General features: G+C 36.5%; 1 protein-coding gene across 6 annotated transcripts in view; it reads right to left on the bottom strand.

The window, feature by feature from the left end:
* Positions 1–3,282: 3,282 nt before the first annotated feature.
* Positions 3,283–21,123, bottom strand: part of LPIN2 (lipin 2) — a 45,951-nt gene continuing 28,110 nt past the window's right edge. For 4 of the 6 annotated variants that reach the window (XM_010584859.1, XM_010584856.1, XM_010584854.1 and 1 more), the window contains 15 exons: positions 18,365–18,488; positions 17,392–17,713; positions 17,051–17,150; positions 15,811–15,998; positions 14,507–14,600; positions 14,068–14,137; positions 13,870–13,959; positions 13,053–13,135; positions 11,803–11,947; positions 10,808–10,956; positions 9,820–9,906; positions 7,909–8,061; positions 6,749–6,863; positions 5,945–6,048; positions 3,283–5,620 (listed from right to left, as the gene is read on the bottom strand). In XM_010584859.1, the coding sequence (XP_010583161.1) occupies positions 5,476–5,620; positions 5,945–6,048; positions 6,749–6,863; positions 7,909–8,061; positions 9,820–9,906; positions 10,808–10,956; positions 11,803–11,947; positions 13,053–13,135; positions 13,870–13,959; positions 14,068–14,137; positions 14,507–14,600; positions 15,811–15,998; positions 17,051–17,150; positions 17,392–17,713; positions 18,365–18,488 (1,969 nt within the window). In that variant the 3' untranslated portion in view covers positions 3,283–5,475. Of the gene's footprint in view, positions 5,621–5,944; positions 6,049–6,748; positions 6,864–7,908; positions 8,062–9,815; positions 9,907–10,807; positions 10,957–11,802; positions 11,948–13,052; positions 13,136–13,869; positions 13,960–14,067; positions 14,138–14,506; positions 14,601–15,810; positions 15,999–17,050; positions 17,151–17,391; positions 17,714–18,364; positions 18,489–21,123 lie in introns of those variants that run through there. The other 2 variants (XM_010584858.1, XR_775455.1) reach the window with 2 other exon arrangements.

Here is a 21,123-nt window from a genome sequence, read left to right as displayed (position 1 = left end):
CACACGTACTCCCCAACCAAAATGGTGCAGGGCTGCACACACAGCCTGCCAGGGCCCTCGGTGTACAAACTGCATGACGTAAGTCTAGGAACAGTGCCCTGCGCACACACAGGAAAGTGCCCATCCTTGGAAACTGTGATTCTGTGATTCTATTCTTTGCACATCTAAGACCATTGCTCCAAGACAGTAAAAATCAATCCACCAGGAACAAGATCACACCATTAGGAGTCCATTAGGGGAAGAGGGACACAGGAGAGACAACACCAGCTCAAAAGTGTTTTTTCAACAAATCTGAACATTTGGCATGAACATAGGACATGCCACTCTTCTACTGCTTGCACTGGCGTAGTTGCTCACCGCACACAAGCAAGTACTGAGATGTAGGTGTGAAAGATGGGCAGTGAAGAGCGTGGTGTGAGGAGCAAAGTGCCTGAGGTGTGAAGAGAAGGGTGCAGCGTGTGAGCAGAATCACAGGGGAAACCCAACAGAAACGGAGAGTCTGCTACTGCGGCAGGAGACGATAAAAACTCTAGCAGTAAGTTGTGTCTGTGCGCAAGCAGAGCGAATGGGTGCTGGGTGCAGCAACACAAACGACACACACTGCAGAAGGATTAAAAGGCGTGACATCATTTACATGTGACCGAAATAGTTGGATTTTCTAAGGTAGGCAGCTAGTTGCATTTACCAACAGCAGCAAGAGACAAGGAAGAGTAAGTTTCTAGTGAAAGCATGAAGCCCCTTTTTCAAGATGGTCTCACAATAATTGCCTCAAGCAATTTAACAACTGTTGTGGAAGACAATACTCTTTGCCTTGAAAGGAAAAAGTTAACTTGGATGGAATTCAGATAAAACTCCAAATTAGGGCAGATTTACAAGAGCTCAAACTATGCAGTTGCAAGATTTTCTTCAAGGCAGCTTGTGTATTCCCAAGTCATGCATCTGTTACCTGCTATTCTATATTATTAATGCTTGTTTGCTTTTTGTTATAGTTATAACCCAATACTGGTACTGGCACATAATGTAAGTCTGATGACAGCAATTATTTATCAGTTGTATAAATACTCTGAAAAAAATAAACCACATGTGAGAGAAAGCAGATGTATTATAGTCCTTAGAAGATCAACTTGAATTCCATGTAAAATACGAATACAATTTAAATAAACCCACATTTACTAAATCAGCAATTCAAGAATGGAATTCCCATGTACAAACTGAAGAAAACATTTAGTTTAAGTTTGTTTATTGTGATAACATTGTTCTGAACATCAATAAACATTGCACTGAAGTGTGGGTTACTGTACCCGAGATAGTCCAGTCTTAACAAAAACCACGGTATTGGTATGATCACAGATTTGACAATTTTAAACACGCTACCTTATCAGTGATTGGGTTGCTTAACAATCAAGTATTCCACATCTTCAACATAAAAAATGAAACAAATGATTGAAGAGAGTTTTCCCACCATTAAAATAAACCAATGTTTTAACATTCATCTGGAAGTAATTAACACTGTAAAAAAATCCCAAGCAATTTCATTCTATTCAGCAGAATTCAACTTTGGAAACTAAAACTTCAGGCAAAAGTGACACTTTAAAGGCATCTCAAATTCACTATTTTTGATGTTTCATTATGAATTTGCATTACAGTAATTTAAGCAACTCTCATTCATATGACAGCTAGAAGACTTGTATGAAATATTAACATGAAATCTCATCTCTTTTGTCTTTACCATAAGCGGATTCAGAGTTTGCTTCAGAAGTTCCATAATGGAGTTGACACAAGTGTTAAAACTTTTCCACTTGAAAAAAAAAGTTTTAGGAGTATACTGATGACAGGAAGCTAAGGGTACATGAGCCAAGATTGCACATGCAATTGTATACTGTTAGGGATGAGAGCCCAACTTTTTGAAGTACAAACATGCTTGGTACAGTAAAAAAAAAAAATCATCCAGAAATGTGTACCACTGAAGTTACTGATCTTTAAGTCATTAGAGAAACGGGTAATGTCCAAGTTACTAACAAGTTTTGAATTGCAATGTCCCTTATTTATTCCCAGATAAGTATCATTGACTCAGCCTTTGAGATGGTTCCAATGCTAAGAGTATCTGCATCTTCAACAACACAGTCTTAACAGGGGTGTGCATGCGCCTACAGACATACACATTTAGAAGTTCCTCTTTCACAGAAAGAATGATTTATCTTGTGCTAATTTTAAATAAGTATAGCACAACTTGTTCTCAAACATTAGTTTCAGGCCACTTCTCTCAACTAAGGTAACAAAGGATAGGCTAATGCATAATTCTTATTTACCCCACTTCATATTAATATTGCAGCACAAGCCTACAGGTTGATACTAATGAGATGTCTTTTCTAGAGTCAGTAAAGTGCCCAGCAGTCCAAATTACATAGGTATGCAATGGTAGGTACAGTGCCCCCATATTCTGTCCCTAAGCAGGGTTAACAAACAAACAATCTGAAAAGCTTCAAATACAAGCCAGATTTAGAACAACAAAACGAACTCCTGCCCTATGCATATCAGAAATATTCAATAACACTTTTACATTTTATCAAAAACCAAATATCAAAACTGTAGCTGTTACAGAACAAAAAAAGAAAAATTTTTAACTAAGCATCTTTTTGGACATCCCTATAATGCAAAGTAACAGGTTAGCAGAGTGAGGAGCTGTCTACAACCACACAACCCCCATATTCATACCAGCTTAAATTATATGTTTTTGGAGATATACCTGATACGATTTTTCCACACTGCTCATTTACTCAAGTCCCCACCTTAAAATCCACAGCTTATCTTTATGACAATCTGAAAAGATGAATGGAACTGAAGTGAAGAGAAAAAAATTAACCGAGTTAAAAAAAAAAAAATCAACCAAGAATGATACAGACAAACCTTGATAACAATCTGTCCCATTTGGAAACCCATCCCAGTTTCATGAAGTGGTTTTATTTTTAGAAAACCTGTGTAATACCAGGGCCACCAAGAATAAGTTAAGTGTGGTAAAGAAAGCTTTGATATCCACAATGGACTGTTTTAGGAGAGGCAACTTCACTCACTTTATGTAAAATAGAATCTTTAGATAGAATATTTCATCTTGTAATTAAAATACGTTATTATGTTGGATTCTTATTTATTTATTTTAAAGTATTTAAGTGTCTTAAAAGCTCAGATCCCATTCATATTCAAAGCACTTGGTGATCATGAAAATTTCAGTTTCTAATGAAATCTATGGAATAAAAGGTAAAAAAAGGAAAAAAGCCTCTGCCAGTTAAAAAAAAAAAAGAAACCAGTAAAAGCAAAGTATCCTTTGAGTTGAATCCTGTGAAATCCATTTAAACTCTGAGTAGATTGGTGACAGGACCAAGAATTTGCTGAAATAGTCACAGAAAGTATTGTTCTTACTGCACAACAAGAAGGATGCCTTTCAATTCACTTATCAACATGGCTTACTGTGACAGACAGGTATGTTTTCTTTCCCACTCATACTCCTGCTTTGAAAGAGAGGTTCCATGTTGATTTTGCTTCCCCCCATTCTTTATCTAATGTTTTATAAATACAGGAATACACTAGTGTTTTATAAGGAAAAACAAAAAAAGAAAGTAATTTCATTTACATAGTTATCTAGAAATGATCCCCCCAAGCAGTTCACCAAATGTTTAGCATTAGCTGGTATTATATCAGAACTGTGGGTTAAGACTACTCAGCCTGATAAAGGAAAGAAAATATTCCAGGGGGTGGGTAAAATCCTCTAAATATACTCTTTTGCAGGTAGTGAAACGAAGAGAGCTCTTTTCCTACATTCAGCCCAAGTAAGCTGAAGCAGAAGGGCCTGCCCAAGCTGTTTGTGAGAAGAGCAGCCCCGGTGCAGGCACCACAGCAGGTAGCCATACAAATGCCTTCTAAAGATCACTCACACCTGCCTGCACACTTCCCTGCTCCCACTGGCAGCTGTGTACGGGGCAGAGCTCGGCCCAGATCCTGGTGGAAATTCTGGGCATTGCCCCTGGAAGGATCTTTATTGCATTGTCCCAGGAACTTGCTTAAGGAGTGACAGAAAAGACTGTGTGCCCAGAAAGCCCAGGGCTGATGTTTAAATGACAGTAGTCCTTAACCCTCTGGCATGGTGGAATGATACATTCTCATCATAGATTTGTCCAGAAGTTAAATGCACTAACTCAAAAAGCAAAACTACCTTTGCCTTCAAGTATTTTTGGAGAGAGAAATACTAGCTGCTTTTACAGCTGATAAACACTAGGCTTGGAATGCAATTTGTTCACAGGCTCTGATCTGAACCTGAGGAATGACCAGCATGATGTTTATGATTAACCCGAAATTTAAAAACAAAAAAAAACAAAAAAAAAAGTTTTATTCTGCTTTGCAGCATTTAACCATTCTCATACCTGGAATTTCACTATTGAGCTGCATTTCCTTCCAGCTACTGAAAACCTTCAATACAGAATTCTGGAAAGACCTGCAGTAGACAATTAAATACATAATTTTTTTTAGTATTACAATTCCCTGAATATAATCTGTACATACGTTTTACTGGCCTACACAGCATACACACACATATGCATCATCTCTGTGTTGAAAAAGGAAATAAAAATGCCAGCTCCCCAACTCTTACAGAAACGTTCAAGATGTTTCCTGATGGAAATTTAACATGACATAGTGCAGCCTGAAAACAGCAAAAGCCATACAAGTATCTGAAGACAACTTTCATTTTAACAAGCTCATTAAATAGTTTAAATACTGCATGTAAAAAAGTAATAAGCGGAGTTAGTTTGAGCATGAATTGTACAAGCACAGTCTTGTACATGTGACAAAAGGCATATTTACATTTAAAGAGGAATTTTGCATCTTCAGAGTCTGTCAGGCTTGTAATGTCTACACATATTCTGTATTTTAGCTGAGAAAGACCACACTGGTTTTAGGTTCTGGCTCCTTTCAAAAATGGCCTAATTGCCCATCTGAACATTAGACCACGTTTTTTATTAATAGGTCTGACATTCTATTTGGCAGTTTCCGTATACTTTTTGGCTTCATTTTAGAAAATATACTATTAAGAGTAATAAAAAACCAAAGCAAACAAACAAAAAATCTGTGTTTACAATAAGGTCTGTATTGATGAAAATGCAAAGTCATAATTTACCTCAGCATTTAGTTGCCCGGAAGCACTTGGGTACCATGACCATCAATAACAGGCCAATCTCAAGTGCCTTAGAACAGGTATATAAAGACAAGCAATAAAGAAAACAACCACCACCACCCCCCAAAAGAAAAAAATTTTTTTGACAGTAGCTTTGCATTTTCTTTGTTTTAAACCAACGGAATTAAAGTGATTTCTTTAGTAAGACTTATGGTACCAGTATATAAATTAGCATCTTTGTTAAGAAAGTTCTTCACATTTAAACTGGAGTAGCTGAATATGAAATTCCATCTCTAGGTGAGAAGTATTTTTCAGGCCAGGTCGTCCATATTAAGGTCAGGAAGAGGCTCTCTCCAATAGCAAAAGGAGCTGAATTCTGGGCACGGAAATGCAGAACTCTGTTCTTTATTAAGCAATGGGAACACATGTTCCACAAGCTCACTTAGTCTGTAATATCTATATTAAAAAAGAAGAAAGATCATTATTTAACAGTCTAGTCACTGTTCAACTGTAGCCAAAAAGGAGCTTTAGAAGTCTAGACCAGAAAGCTGTAGTCAAATAAGGCATCACTACTGCAGAAGCAATTTTCAATTTTATTTCACCAGTTTACTTTTCTTTTTGAAAAGTTTCAGTTAAGTATCCAAAGCTGTAAGTCTCTGGCAAATAAGATTTTTATGTGATGTATGTAATAGGAGATCGAATCATGGTCACAATTACAATTATTTTGTAAGTCTTATTCCTAAATGCTTTCTTTAGCTGAAATAACAAAAATGATCTTACGATGATTTGTTTCCCTTAGTCCGTTCTTGGATCAGTTCACCCTTTGGATTCACAGTAAATATTCTGCAGTCTGGAACTCCCACTTGCATGTAGGCATATACATCCTGCAAAAAGCATAAACAAAAGCACATGTTTCAACATTTCCTTATTGAATATTACATAACAATTTCTTGAAGGAATGAGAAAAAGCTGATCCAAAAAGGGTACATAAAACTGCCGCTTAAGAGAAAGCCCCCAAAATAACAGCCAAAAAACCAAAGCAAAACAAACCCCTAAAAACATACACATACCATAACAAAACATTCCCCCACCCCCAGCCCCTAAGTTCCTGTTCCCAAGCCTGGGACCTCAAACACACACAAAATCTATACCACACAATACTATTCCTTGTGACAATATTCTTCTTGGAATACCTCCTCTCTCTCTAGCTCAATTACAATAGCATTGATCTGCAGAGAAAATACAGGAACCATACAATAGGAAAAAGGATTCAAGACTGAGGAGCACTAAATTAATAACCTTAAGTTATAAAGCTGTCAAAAATGCTGAAAAAAAATATGGAAAGGTGGCACATATTTAATAAAATCCTGAGAATACGATCACATCTTTGTAACCTTTCTCATATAAGCAGCTCTAGCAGCTTTTATTTAAGGTATCTGCATGTGGATTTTCCTGACCAAACCCATAAAAGCACCAGTGTCCCATTTTCTTATTCAGAATAGACACAAAAAGAAAAGCTTATTTCTTTTGCTTCCCAAGTACTTCATGCATTTTAACCCTTTAGTTAGAGAGGGGCACACTTACATTGGGCCTGTTTCCAAAAGCAGCATAGAAAGGCTGTTTGCTGGGAGCAAACAAATTCTTGATATCATTCAAACATTCGATTTTGAACTTTTCAGGCTTCTTTTCTATTACTTCCCTAAAATAAAATTTCAACAGTCAAATTCTAAATAATGATTTGATAGAGGGTATCCTCCTTCCTCCATTTATCTGATATTTATATTCTTATTGCTTCCTGTTGCTAGCATTGGTAGTTAGATAGATATTGGTCAATAGTTTTCCAAGAATGATAAAAGATACAACAAAACAATAAAACATTTGCTGTTTTCCAATATCCATAGTAAAAAAAAAATAGGTGAATAACCTGTGCGTAGGCTAAGTAAATGGCATGAAATTCCCAGTTGTGAATGCAATTTGTGAACTGCTTTTATTGTGGATGACCATCTGAATCAGAAGACCTAATCAAGTACACACAAGCTTGTTACAACTCCTGTCTCTGACAAAAGAGTGCAGAAAGCCTATTAGTGACCTTAATGCAAGTTGCTGTCACTACTAGCCATGAATCAATGGTTTTTACAAAAAAAAAAAAAAAAAAAAAAGCGCTAAACCAAAAAGACTTTTCCACTATTAGCTCTTCCCATCAAGAACAGGTAGACTATGGCTGGTTCAAAAGATCAACTGAGTTGAACCATAGCTAAACTCCATATTGCTTTTTAAGTAGTCATATATGGAGCACGTCCAATATTGCAAGATCATTTAGTAGGACAGTCTATATTCCCCAGCTTTTTTTCTTTTCCCTCTATCTTGCATAGTAGCACTGCACTACAATCCTTGTAGCTATACTTGAAAAGACAAAATTGTACTGATATAAACAGAACCTAATAGTAATCAGTCATGGAGTGGAGGAATGAAGAAAAGGGAAAATGAGCTGCTCTGTGACTGGTATTTTGTGTCTCGTAGCCAATTCTAACATGCCCACAGAAACAGAAGTATACTGCTAGTGAAATTCAGACAAAACAAATAGCTTATAAATGATCACTAGAGGGACATCAAGTCTCAGTAGCAAATCTAGCACAGAGTGGATCATTTAGTTACAGTTGTAATGGTCAGCATGCCAAAGCTTTTTGATCTGCTTCTTCCTCTGAATGGGGAAGGAATGGGTGTATGAAATCCCACATGCTTACCTATGAAAGGCAGAAAACAAACTGCTGGGGGACAACATGAGAGGGCCCCTGGGGAGAATTGTTCCTTTGTCATTCACCCAGTGTAGGTATCCTCTGGTCATATCTGCCATCCCAATGGCACGGGCGGAACAGTACAGAAACTTGTAGCCATTTCTAGAAAAGAATTATCAACTTAGTTCATATTCCTGCTGAAGACTTTCTTTGCCAACATAAGTATACAGTTATAGCAATGTCCAGAGGCACCAGTTTAGGTATTGACTTGTTGCAGTGCTGTGCACACACACAGGGAAAAGACTGTTCCACTGTTAAAAAAATCTGCAAGGCATATAATAGTTTAAAGACATGAGTCAATCAAAACTGAGAAACAGGAAGGGCAAAAAAGACAGGGATGATAATACTCAGATTACACAATTAGATGGACTAGATTGTGTTTAAATAAGTGCCACATTGGTTTTATCCAGCTTCTTTCAGCCCAGCTGTAGGATGACAGCAATTATTTAAATTATCTACATCACATAATATCAGATGCCAGATCTCCTGTCTTGGTTGTTGGGATTTTTTCAGGTTGTTGGCAGAATTTGCAGCACAGAGTGAAGGACAGATAGCAAGAAGCATTCATCAAGCCCCTAAATTTTTCCTGCAGACTTTGTAGGTTCATATTACACAGATTTGTGCACAGTTACTGCATGCACAGAAGACTTGAGTGTTTATGTGCATTTTCAAAGACTTGATTCCGAATAATTCCAAAACTACTCTTCTATTATGCACTGGATACAAAAAAAAAAAGTTCAGGTTATCTCCCACGGACTGCCAGGGGCCACAGACAAAATTTAGCCACAGAATGAAGGCCAACAATAGATTCTAAGACCCCAAATATTTTGGGGGAAAGAAAGACTACTAAACTTAAAGATAAAAATTGATTCTTTTAAGTGGATTGTGAAGTGTTTAACAGTTGATCATCCTATGATTATCCTCAGTAGCAAGTATTGTTTCTGGCATCACTATATTTTAAAAAAAAATTTGCTAAACAAAGGATTAAATCTGAAAGGGGAGGAAATATGTAGGTTTATTCTGCCCTAAGTTACTGGGCATAAATATTTATAAGGCTATATACCTCTCAGATGAACACTACATTTATAAGTGTGTGGTTCACAACACTTTTGAACTAAGCAAACACCTCACCACTGCTGCAAGGGAGAAGGCACACAGTCTGCTTCTGTAGGTTCTTGGAGATCACAAGGTGAGCATGTTCAGTTGACTAACCCAGAGAGGAGAAGGGGAAATTGCTGTTTTGCTGAATTCTTTTCTACTGTTTTACTGAACTGCATTGGCTTTTGTCAGCAGTGCAAAAAAGTGACAGAAAACTTGACCCAGGCCACCAACCTTCCCTTTGTGGAAGTGGCCCGTTGTTAATTAGGCTTGTTTCAGAACATGAAATCTATCCTAGGGAGCATTCACTTGAGTTTGGTAGCAAACACATTAAAACACAAAATATTTAGGCATTGGAAGGACACAATTTAGGTTTGAATTTACACTATGCCATGTTTGTAATATGCTTTGTGATCAACCTGAGTTGGTGGAAACAGGTATGCATGACTGTTTGAGAAATTATTGCTATTATGGTTCTCTTTTTTTAGTCACAACAATATTACACACAGTTTTTAAAAATTAAAATGCAGAATCAAAAATTTGAGAAGGGCATTAGTAAAAGTGGTGGCTTCCTTTCCTGTAAAATTATACATATGGGGAAAGAACTTAGTTTTGTTTGTGAATGACAGAAGTAGCTTACTTCCCAACATTTAGACCAACAAATTGTAATAAATTGCATAATTATTAACAACAATCCAATTACTTGCCCATTAATTCCCAAATTCCAGCAAACCCTAATTGCTTCATGGATTACATACTCACTCATTTATGGAATGATAGAGTTTTGCAATGCCTTGATGAGTCCAGTCCTTGCCAAGCTGAGGGAGGATCTGTCCTAAAGCATCAGACCTAAAAACAACATCAGAGATAGCTGATACTAAGTATATGAGTTTTGTTAAAGACAACCACTAATGAATCTACAATTTATAATGATAAATTTTGATGATGATAATGATAATTTATAATGATAAATATCTCTGCAGAAGGTCTTAATTTCAAAAGAGAATTAGTGACTACTCCAGACAGAGCAATTAGGGGGGCCATACAGCACAAGTCAGTTCCAAGTTAACCTATGGCTGCTAAATCTGGAGAAGTCTAACTGAAAGGGCATTAGTCACATGGTAAACATTATCACCTTTGCATTATTCTTTTAAAAGACATTTTCTAGTTTGCTATAAATGCAAGTACAAACTAAAATCAAAGCAACAAGTTAAGGGCAACCAAGTTGGTGAGGGGCCTGGAGCACAAGTCTTAGGAGGAGCAGCTGAGGGAACTGGGGTTGTTTAGTCTGGAGAAAAGGAGGCTGAGGGGAGACCTTATCGCTTTCTACAACTACCTGAAAGGATGTCTGGTCTCTTCTGTCAGGTGGCTGGAGATAGGACGAGAGGAAATGGCATGAAGTTGCACGAGGGGAGGTTTAGATTGGATATTAGAAAAAAATTTCTCTACTGAAAGGGCTGTCAGGCATTGGAACAGGCTGCCCAGGGAAGTGGTTGGGTCACCATCCCTGGAGGTGTTCAAAAAGCACGTAGACAAGGCACTTCAGGACATGGTTTAGTGGTCTGGTTGACAGTTGGACTCTATGATTTAAAGGTCTTTTCCAACCTAAAAGATTCTACGTTTCTACAAGTTTTTTTCATGACTTTTAATGAACATTCTGTAATAGTCATCTTAAATCAAGTTTCTTTATCTTATTTTGAAAAGCATGATAGGATCAAAGAAAAGAAAAAAAAACCCCAATGATACTTACTTGGTTATTGTTCCATCAATGTCTGATATGATGATTTTATCATTCCAGTTCCAGAGATATATTGTTCCTGCACAACGGCAAGTCCCTTGATACTGGGTTGTAATACTAAATACAACATCATTAGGGCCATCTCTGAGCTTCAACTTTGCCTTTAGAATAAATCAAAGTAATTGAAAATATAAGTTGCCCTCACTGTACAATTTTTAGAATCATAAATGAGCTACAAGAAATGGCTTATATACTCTTCCTTGTCTATTTTGATTAACTCATCAGAAAATGAACCATGGTTTAACACTGGCAGTTTTGCTGGCAAAGTCTGTTTTGTAGTCTGGGTACATGTATTTGTCCATAGTTCCTACATCTGCTTACAGCAGCAGATATTTGACTCCCTACTGCTTAAATTCTTGCTATTACAGTAGACTTACGGTACTATCAAATGGAAGCCCCAGTTTGCTATAGTATGCAATAGTATTTTCTACTTAGTGGATGCTTTCCCCAAAATTCTTCCGTGATGAAGATCATACATTTAGACAATAGCAGAACTAACTTACAAGTTAGACTGCAATGAATAAACTACATACCAATTTAAATGTACATTATTAGACTGTTCAGATCCCAGGATTTCCAAACTGCAGAAGCCAACAATGTCACTTTTTTGACAATATCTTAATGTAGAAGTTTGACTATAGAACTTCATAAGAAATTATTATTTTTTTTTAATCCAAACACAGATTCTTAAAAAAACACAACAGAAAAAAATTAATAAAAAATTCCCTGCAGCTGCCCACACTAGTACAGGAAAACAGTTTAAATTTCTTTTTAAATTTTAAATTTCCCCATTCTTTTTTTCTACTGCTAGAAAAGTAACCCAAAGATCAATTTTTAATTTGCAAAATGTATTTATGCATCACTTCTAAAAAGCAGAAAAAGTCCAACTGTTAGAATCAGAGTGGAATTATGAAGCATCCTATGTACAAGAAAGGTGTGCCACTTACTATTTGGTCTGAAGACAGTCTAAGTGACTTCTTGTAAGATGTAATGTTCCCATGGGTTGGATGCTCTGCTGGGGCAGAATCTATTTTCAGGGATTCCTTCAACTCCTGTGATGCTTCATCACTAGAAGAATCATCTTCTGGAGGTCTAACATGACATCAACCAGAATAAATGTAAGCTACAGAAAATCCTTCTTTATTGGTGTACGATTCTTATGCAAGAGTAATTTCTGCTGATGTTGAGGATTTGCAACTAGCCTGATAGCACAGATTAACAAAGTCCATGGTCTAGTGAATACCCAGATAAAACTAGTATATGCCAATAAGCAAGTAAGACTTGTAATGCATGCTAGTATTGGTGGAGCTCTAAACATTCCTATTACTAGCTGGCTCCACGCACAAGGGGTTTAGTAAAGACACAGTGTCAAGTGGTCACTAATACTGTGTAGATGAATTAGGTAAACTGCAGATGAAAACAGGTACTGAATGAGTAACAATGTTTTGTTTTTTAAATAAACTGCCACAGTTACTACATAATTTAAACTCTGGGAGATAAGTTAGTGGAGTAGCTCACCTTTTACAGTTATTCACAGACTTACTTTTCTGCTAATTAGAGATTTCAAGATTAAAAGCAGCATTTAATTTCTCTGAAGTAATCAATCACAGTATATTTAGTTTTTTAAATCTTTAAGACACCAACAACATTTACAAGTATCTTCGTAAAATCATGGGAGAATACGAACACGCACAATAAATTACCTAGACTGGGACAGTTTTGTGCTAAATACTGCTAGTTGTCAACCACGATCTTGGGCAACTTGTGTGCTGCATTTAATACTATTTTATTATTTGAATTAATTGTTACAAAAAATGCATATGGTTTAAATTATTCAAACAATATTAGACTTAAAAAAAAAACCCCCAAACAGTATCTCAGAAAGAATACCACTATATTTACAGAGTAGTGCCCATTGCTAAAGGTTACCATATATGTCTTTGTTGTTTTGTCAATTACGTTACTATTTAAGAAGTAAACACAATAGGATTTAGGAAATAATTGTAGTGTTTTTGTAGTTCCTAATATGTTTGCTGCCACATTGTTTTGCTGAATTGTTTGCTAAACACATCTGGTTCCTCTCCGGTAGCTTAGAGGAAAATGTTTCTTCCCACAGTAAATTCCTACTGAATTCTTCATTTAAAAAAAAAAAAAGACACTATTCAGTCCACAAAACAGTCTTCAGACAGGAACACACCTACTATTAACTTGCTCTTTTATAGTTGCTGGCAGTTCATTTGCTCTTTGTGTGTCAGTTTTCCCCTCTTTTGCCTCTGGTATCTAAAGCAACATGATAATAAAAAACATATTGACATTTTAAGCATTTTAAACTGATCCAAGGTCATTCATAGTTCACAGCTAAGCATATAGCTATCAATATAGTACATAAACTATATTAAGTCTCAGAATCACTCATTCTGTAAATTATTTAACAAAAGGACGCTTATGAAGAAATGATCCATTGAAGCATTTTATTATTTCAGGAAACAAAACTGCATGCCAGAAGTTGAGAACTGCTAGTTTAACATGATGAATTTAGCATTAAAGGAGCTGTCAACCTCTAAGCTTAGAATTCACTTTTTGGAGGTGGAAGTAAGTTTAAGGCACATACTCAAGGCTTAGAAAGCTTAATTTAGTCTAAAACATCTATCATGCAGCACAGCACCTACTTATTTATTCGTGTATACATTACTAAAACATACTGCAGTGACTGAACAGTAGCTCTGCCAACTGCTTATGGCTTAGAAGAAAGAATTTTAAGAATATTGTGCAACAGCTGGATACAACAATTTTTGTTGAAACAACTAGCAACAGCAAATAAAGGTGTGGTATTTAAGACTAAATATAGAGAAGCAGCTACAGCTACTGCAACACTGAGTAACTCTCACCTGGCAATCAGTGACAGTGCTATATGAGCAGCGTTCTGAGGCACTTCAGACACATTACAATTTTTTCATCTTTTAACAGCTAAGGAAATTAAAAAAAAAAGAAAAATCAAAATACATCTCAGTTACCTGTTTAGTCATGCTTTCTCTCTTGCGCCAGAACCACCACCTTCCAGACTTCTTTGGCATCTTTTCTTTGACCCAAGACTCAACAGTAGCCTGAAAAATTAGGCATGTTTTTAATTTTTATAGAACAACAAAATAAAGAGATAATCATGTGTTACTACATACACAATCTTCAAAAAAAGTATACATGTATCTATTTACCTTAGGCAAACTCTTCTGAAACACCTGCAAACTCAGGATCATTGGAGCAGCCAACGCCCAGTTATAATACCTGTTTTAAAATACGTTATTGATAAGATATTACAAAACCCGACTAAAGATCAATAAATATCAGTGTGCAAACTGTGCTTTTGTTGATGAAAATATATATTTGCTGCTGACAACTAATATTCAAGTTTTCTGCAAGCAGTTATTTTACTATATATAATTCAACATCAGTGGTAATTGCTGAAAAAAAATCTCACTTCAGTTAAAGCTAAATTTAATGCAAATCTTCAGTTCAAAATCATTCTCCTTGAGACTGAGAAACTGATCCATGAAAAACACAAATTGCAATGGAAGCCAAGAAATGCACTCACTTTAAAGGGTAGATTTTAAATGAGATCTTCTATGACCTAATTACATGATATAGAGAATTTACCTGTTATAAATCCTTATTACCAAATTAGGATTGTCTATGAGTCCAGGGTTTTCAGCAAATTCATGATAAGTTATAATATGTTCCATGAATTTTTCTGCAATAGAAGCAGATTTTAATTAAAAATAATAATATAAAATCCCAAGATGTCTGATTAGTTTGTAACTAGGAAAATGCTTTCTGTCATTTCAGAGTCTCTGCTGATCTTGTAACATCACTCAAGATATGCTAATCTGGCCTACCTGTCAAGAGTCTTGTGACTGCCTCCCTAGTAACAGGGAAGGCCTCGTACCACTTCAGCACTCACAGTAATGAGAATTAAGAAATTAGAAGAGGGAAGATAGGGAGGAGGTAGGAACTAATTCAGTTCACAGGCTGGAAAAAAAGATCCATGCTTGTCTAAGCAAGTTTTCTTTAAAAATTATTATGGCAGGTAAGGGGCCTACATACTACACTAAAAGGGGAAGTGGATGGATGTCGTTAGCTTTTCAGGTTTGTTTATTCACTGACTAATCTCATTTTCATGAGTAGTGACTATACAAGTTTGCAGAAATTCATGATTTAGTGTAAGACCCCTGCAAGGAAGACAATTTTTTCAAATCAAATCCAATATTACTACCACATTACCAAGAGACCTGTTCTGAGCCTTTATTAATAAGCATTTAAATTTCACTTGATGCATTATAGACTGGATGACCATTAAAAAAGTATACTAAAAATGTTGCAGTACATGTTCATGAAGATTATGTGCTCCTAGAAGCTCCCTCAAAAATGCATACAACTTCAATATTAAAATTAACCAGAGCATTGAGAGAGACTAATCAGCTGATAAAAATCTAAAAGGTTAACAAACGTTTAGGATAGGAAAAATAAAGCAGGAGAAAAGATAGTCCAACACAATAATCAAAGTTTTTTTAATCGCTTAACCCCCCCCCCCCCAAAAACTAAAAAAGAAGAAAAATTATCAGGCAGTTGGAAAGAACATGAATTGAAGATTTATATAGGACTAAGCAAGTACTGCAGCCAGGAACAAGAGTGGTTGGTCAGATATGCAATATATAGTGCAAAAAAGGAGACAGAAAGCTTCTCAAGACATCAAGTGCTCTTGATTAATTCAAGGTTAAATTCTGCTATCTCTGCTTGGCAAATGCTTGGGAATTTTAGAAGATGAAAGATTATCCATTCCCTTTTCTCAATATGAGCATAAGCAGCCAAGATTTGCAAGGTAGAAGTCAGAGTATGCAAGCCACTTCATTTGTTTAGCTGCCTGACCTTTATTACTGTTTATGTTTTAGTCTTTCACATACCTTTAGAAATCTCTCCATTTTCGTTGAGACCTCCACAAAGTGAAAGTGTAACATCAGGCAAGTCCATAGCAGAATCAGACATGCACTCTGTACCACTATCAGCAGCAGCACTTCCTACTGACTGGGGTGACTGAGAACCAGAAAGGGTATCTGACTCTGTCCACTGCCTGAAGCCTGGATCAGAATCACTAAAGAAAAGAAGTCCACATTTTTTCGTATTTCACTTGCAAAAAAATGTACAGATTTTAGGTTACAGAACACACTATGTGATTGCTCAAGAAAACCCACCTTGCTATAGCATTTAAGTACTATATCATTATACAATATAAATTTAAAACCAAGCAAACAAAAAAGACACAAACACACACCCCAATCCTTCATAATACTGGCAGATAGACAGTTTCCAGTTCTCCTAACATTCACCTAAATTTGGAAATAATTACATTTCTCTTGCCGGCAACAAAATTGGATTTAAATGAGGAAAAGATGCTCTACATTCTATTTTTGCAGAGCAGTACTGTGCTCCTCAATCTTTACCAGAAAGCTGTAGAATAAAAGGAAAAAGGACATTGCTTGATGTTTTTAGAACACTGTGTGTTTGGAAAAAGTATAATAGAAAAGAAAGGTGGGCTTTTAAGTAAGAAATATCACATTGTCATCTAAGGTTAGAGTTATTCGTTTGATCCCAAGTAATGTAATCAGTAAGTACTGAAAAGTTTACAATTTTAACATAAACCAATAGACACTTGCTCCTTATTAAGCTGTATTTTTACAAAGGTTACAGTTAATCTTTTGGAGAGTATTTTAGGAGTATAAAGTGCTTTGATTTCATAAAAAAAAAAAAAACCAAAACCCCAAACAAACATGAATGAATTTTGAGACTGCGCTGCCTTGCATGAAGATCTTGTGGGATTTTTTTAATTGGTCTTTTTTGATAATAAAAAAAAGTTGGGAGGGACGTGCAGGGCATGCAAAAAAATAAACTGATATGTGCTTATCTAGAGCTGGCAATATGGCAAAATAGAGTACTGGTGCAAAAGGAGCCTGCAGCTTAAAATTATACACACACACCCCCATTTGCAGAACATACAGGTTCCACAAAGATGAAAACTCTCAGTAATGACCTCCCACATGATCTTTCAATGTGTTTCTTGTCAAATCAGAAACAGATTTGCACAATGAGATCAGTACTGATTACTCCACAAAAGCCAAAATCCACGGAACCTTAATTCAAAATTACCTTTTGGGAAAGTAGAGCGCTGCAACTTCAGGTTCCAAAGCCTTTAGGTCCTCCAAGTAAATATCATCAGGCCCCTGATGATGACTTCGCTTGTGCACTCCTGTTAATTTTAACAATTTAGATTACTAAGATGAAGCTATCCAGACACATTAAATACAAACATAACTGTGAAGATTCAGACTTACTTGTAGCATTTATAAATCCAAGAGTTTAATTATAATTTTAGTCAGAGAAGACTTTAATTAGGAAAAAATTGAAAAGGCACATTTATACTTTTTCCATTATGGCCTCAAATTTGGTAGATCACGCTGAAGGAAGGAATCAACAGCTTTATTATATACCTTTCTTTTTTGAAGGAGAGTCAATTTTTGCTGTTGGCTTTGTTTCTGGTAAAGGGTCCACCAATAGTCTGGAATGATGATCAGCATCTAATGGCAACGGATCTTGTGGTTCTATGATTGCAGAAGCAAGAGAATCTTTAACATCCATCTGCTTAAGAAGAGGATGAGTTCTTGGTTCAGGTTTCAGTACTGTACAGACAGAATCTTTCACATCATCATCATCTTCAACTTCGTCAGAGCTGAGGATGACTCTAAAATGAGTCTTCTCTGATGGAGTAATGGTAGCTGTTCTGGGATGTTCCAGTTTCTCTTTCTTGGTTATCTGAAAAACAAAACTCTAGTCAATCCTTTCCATTCACAAGTTTGTTTTATTCTGGTCTAAACATTAAACTTGTACTGATGGTACAACTCCTGGTCACAGGTAAACCAGGTAAGAATTTAAACATGCATTTTAGCAACATAAAACATGTCCCACCTTATTAGCAAAGTTCCCTGCAACAGAAACTTCATACTAGCTTATTTACAAGTTCAGTAAAGAAACTGGCACAGAAGAAGTGCTGACTTGACCAAACTATGGAAAGAAAAACAGCATAAATTTTTCGACATACCAAGGCTGCTGTCACCAGCTGTCCTGTTAGATACAAAATTTAGTCTATCAAGGCTACAGTTCCTCTGGAATGAACTAGAACTTAGCCTAAAATAAATAAAATTAATTTCTAAATTGCTTTCTTCAGCTTCTAACTAAAAATTCAAAAATTTCAGACTTTTACTGTTAGGTTTTCTGGAATTACTTTGCTGACCAGCTTTTGAACTCAACAAATTCGACTATCTCCTAGCCACAAGGGGGTGCTACTTTCCTATCTCAGCTGAAGTATTCTGAAGACCCGCAGCAGATTTCCAATCCCCTCTTAGGAAACAATTTTAGATATGCTAAAACACAGTTCACAAAGTTAGAGACAATCAATATATTTACCTTGGTTGATTCTGGGAATCCTCCCCATGTCCATTCCATGTGAGATTCAGATCTGAGCAAGCTCTCAGCAGGTTTAACTTCTAGTTCCGAATCACTTTTAGGGCAGACTGGCTCAGAGAAAGGGCTAGCAAATCAACAAGAATAAAAAAAAGAAAAGAAAAGAAAAAAAAAAGCTACAGTGTTTAAAATGCATTTGTTGTGCAGCTACTGTTGGTAGAGTTTTCTACAGCTTAACAGAGCTTCAATTATTGGGAACATGGCAAGAAGCCCAGCAGTGTATTCAGACAGTGAGAAATTAGGTTAAAACCAAAATCACATTAAAGGACTTACATAGCGATCACCCTAAACAGATTCCTCCACTATATCTGCAGTAGAGGTATAGCTCTCCCCTCAGCCAATGTTCCATTTTCAAACAAAACAGAACAACAAAAAAAAGTTTATCCAAAAGTAAGACAGAAATTAGCTTTAAGTTCTGTTCCTTTCCTCTGTGAAAATATAGCATTTAAGCTTGCTATGCCAGGACTGGAGTAAAAAAAGTCCTGCAAACCTATCTCACAAATGCACAAAACAATACCAATTCCTGATGCGAGGAAAACAACATTAACAAGATAGCTTAGGAGAGGGAAGGGAGATCACCTGAAAACTTCCTTTAGATGTGTTTGGACTACATGACTTTTTAAAATCCACCCTGTTTTTCCTACAGTAGTTATTATCCACAATCAGAAACAAACCTCTGAAATTTACTTTAGCCAAGACTACTTTTAAGCCAGAACTCCTCACTCTACAAAATGCTAGAAAGGTGTGATTTCAAAATAATTTTGCTCTTATGATCTTAGGGAGGAAAGGAAACACAAGAGGTTGTTTTGAAGTAGCATTTAGTGTTGGAACAGGTCCAATTCTATCCTTTCTTCAACAGGGCAGTTATATTGTGTATTATAGAAATGCTGCTCTTTTCACACTTCGACATTCATAGCATAATAAAAACCTCAATATTTGAATCTGAATTGTAGGGACCAGAACTGGATACATCACTCCAGCTGTGGCCTGACCAGTGCTTAAGTAGAAAGGGATGATCACATCTCTATCTCTGATAGTAAAACCCCTGCAGAAGCAGCCCAGGATCCGATTTGCCTTTGTTGCTGCAGTGGTGCTCTGCTGACTCACATTCAGCTGGGTGTCCACCAGGACACCCAGGTCCCTTTCAGCATGGCTGCTCCCCATCCACACAGATTGAAGCTTGTACTAGGCTCTTTAGTTATGTCATCCCAGGTGCAGGTCTTCGAGCTTGTCTTTGCACTTGTTGCACCAGGAGAGGCTTCATCTTTATATAAGAAAGAAATTTTTTTGCAGTGAGAATAATCATTCATTGGAACAACCTTCCCAGGCACATGGCCCCCAACACAGGAGGTTTTCAATTTGTGACTGGTCAGGGTGCCAGATAATCTCATCTACTCCCCTTTCCCATGAAAGGTTGGACCGGATGATTTTTCGGGGTCTCTCCCAGCTTGGGCTGCTCTGTGATTTAATACTAAAAATTTTACAGTAACCCCTACAGGTATTTAATTTATGGTGGTTTTTTTCCTTACAAAATTCCTGCAATAATTAGTTATCTAATGCAGTATCATATCTGAAACTTTCTGGAGGTTTGTGGAGCCAGAGTTTTGCAATATCATACAAGACTAAACTGATCACAATTCAGACTGTAAAAATAGACAGTACACAGATCAGATCATAATCCAGACAGTAAGAATCCCTCATATTACTCTGACTGACACCACAAAATCCAAGATAGCAGGACATTTACAGTGGTGATTCATCATCTCGCTGTCAATTTCCAGCCTTCAGCACCTGCGGACTCACAAAGGAAACCATTTAGATTTCCCCCCTCAGTTCTCCTTCAATAATTTCCTACAGAAATTACATTTTCTGTATTGTTAGAAGGGCTTATTTAATATAACACGTTGATGAAAATACATGTACATATTTGTTTTCAGAAAGAATATGAACTCATTTTCCCTATGTGCCAAATAATGTGTTCCGCCCATATCACAAGTCAACTGGAAGCCATGCAGACATATTAACCTGTTTCTAAGACTAATTCTTAATATTCAGTAGTACCTGCAAAAGATTGAATACTTCAGGGCTTTGAGAACCTAAGCCTGTTCCACTTCCCCCAAAGCATAAGTTTTCCATTATCATTCTCAGGGACAAGTCTTTAGTCAAAAGGCCCATGCTTGTAATAGTGATCTAGTCACGCTAACATTGCTTGTTAAAACAGGAAGAACATCTATGGTATCAGGTACCAAATAGTTAATGGTTATGCTTTTTGGTTTTATTACAGTGAGTAGGAAAACCAGAAGTGTCCTCATTGAAAAGACTTAGGCTATTATCTTCCCTTAGCTCCTTGCAAGGGTTCTGAAGAGCAAGACATCCAACCTCAACTAAGAGTCACTTAGCTTTTCCAGATCTCCAAATAGGAGGTTATTAAAACCTCCTATTTCTCTTTCACTGTACCCTGGCTACATTATAGAATCTTTCTCTGGTGGCTTAGGAAAAATAATTTAATGCAAAATTTCTCTTCTCCTAGATGGCTCATGCAAGAGACAATCCCCCACCCAAACCCCCTCCCCAAAGTGGGAAAGGAAAATTGCCCATTTCTCTGTTACACTGCAATCTGTATTGGATAGCTTCTTGTTAAAAAAAAACCAACAAAACAACAACAACAACAACAAGCTATAAACAGCCTAGGTATCTTACAT

Source organism: Haliaeetus leucocephalus, unplaced genomic scaffold, assembly GCF_000737465.1.
Source record: "Haliaeetus leucocephalus isolate CR32 unplaced genomic scaffold, Haliaeetus_leucocephalus-4.0 Scaffold1007, whole genome shotgun sequence".
NCBI lineage: Eukaryota > Metazoa > Chordata > Aves > Accipitriformes > Accipitridae > Haliaeetus > Haliaeetus leucocephalus.
This window is presented reverse-complemented; position numbering and strand designations above follow the sequence as displayed.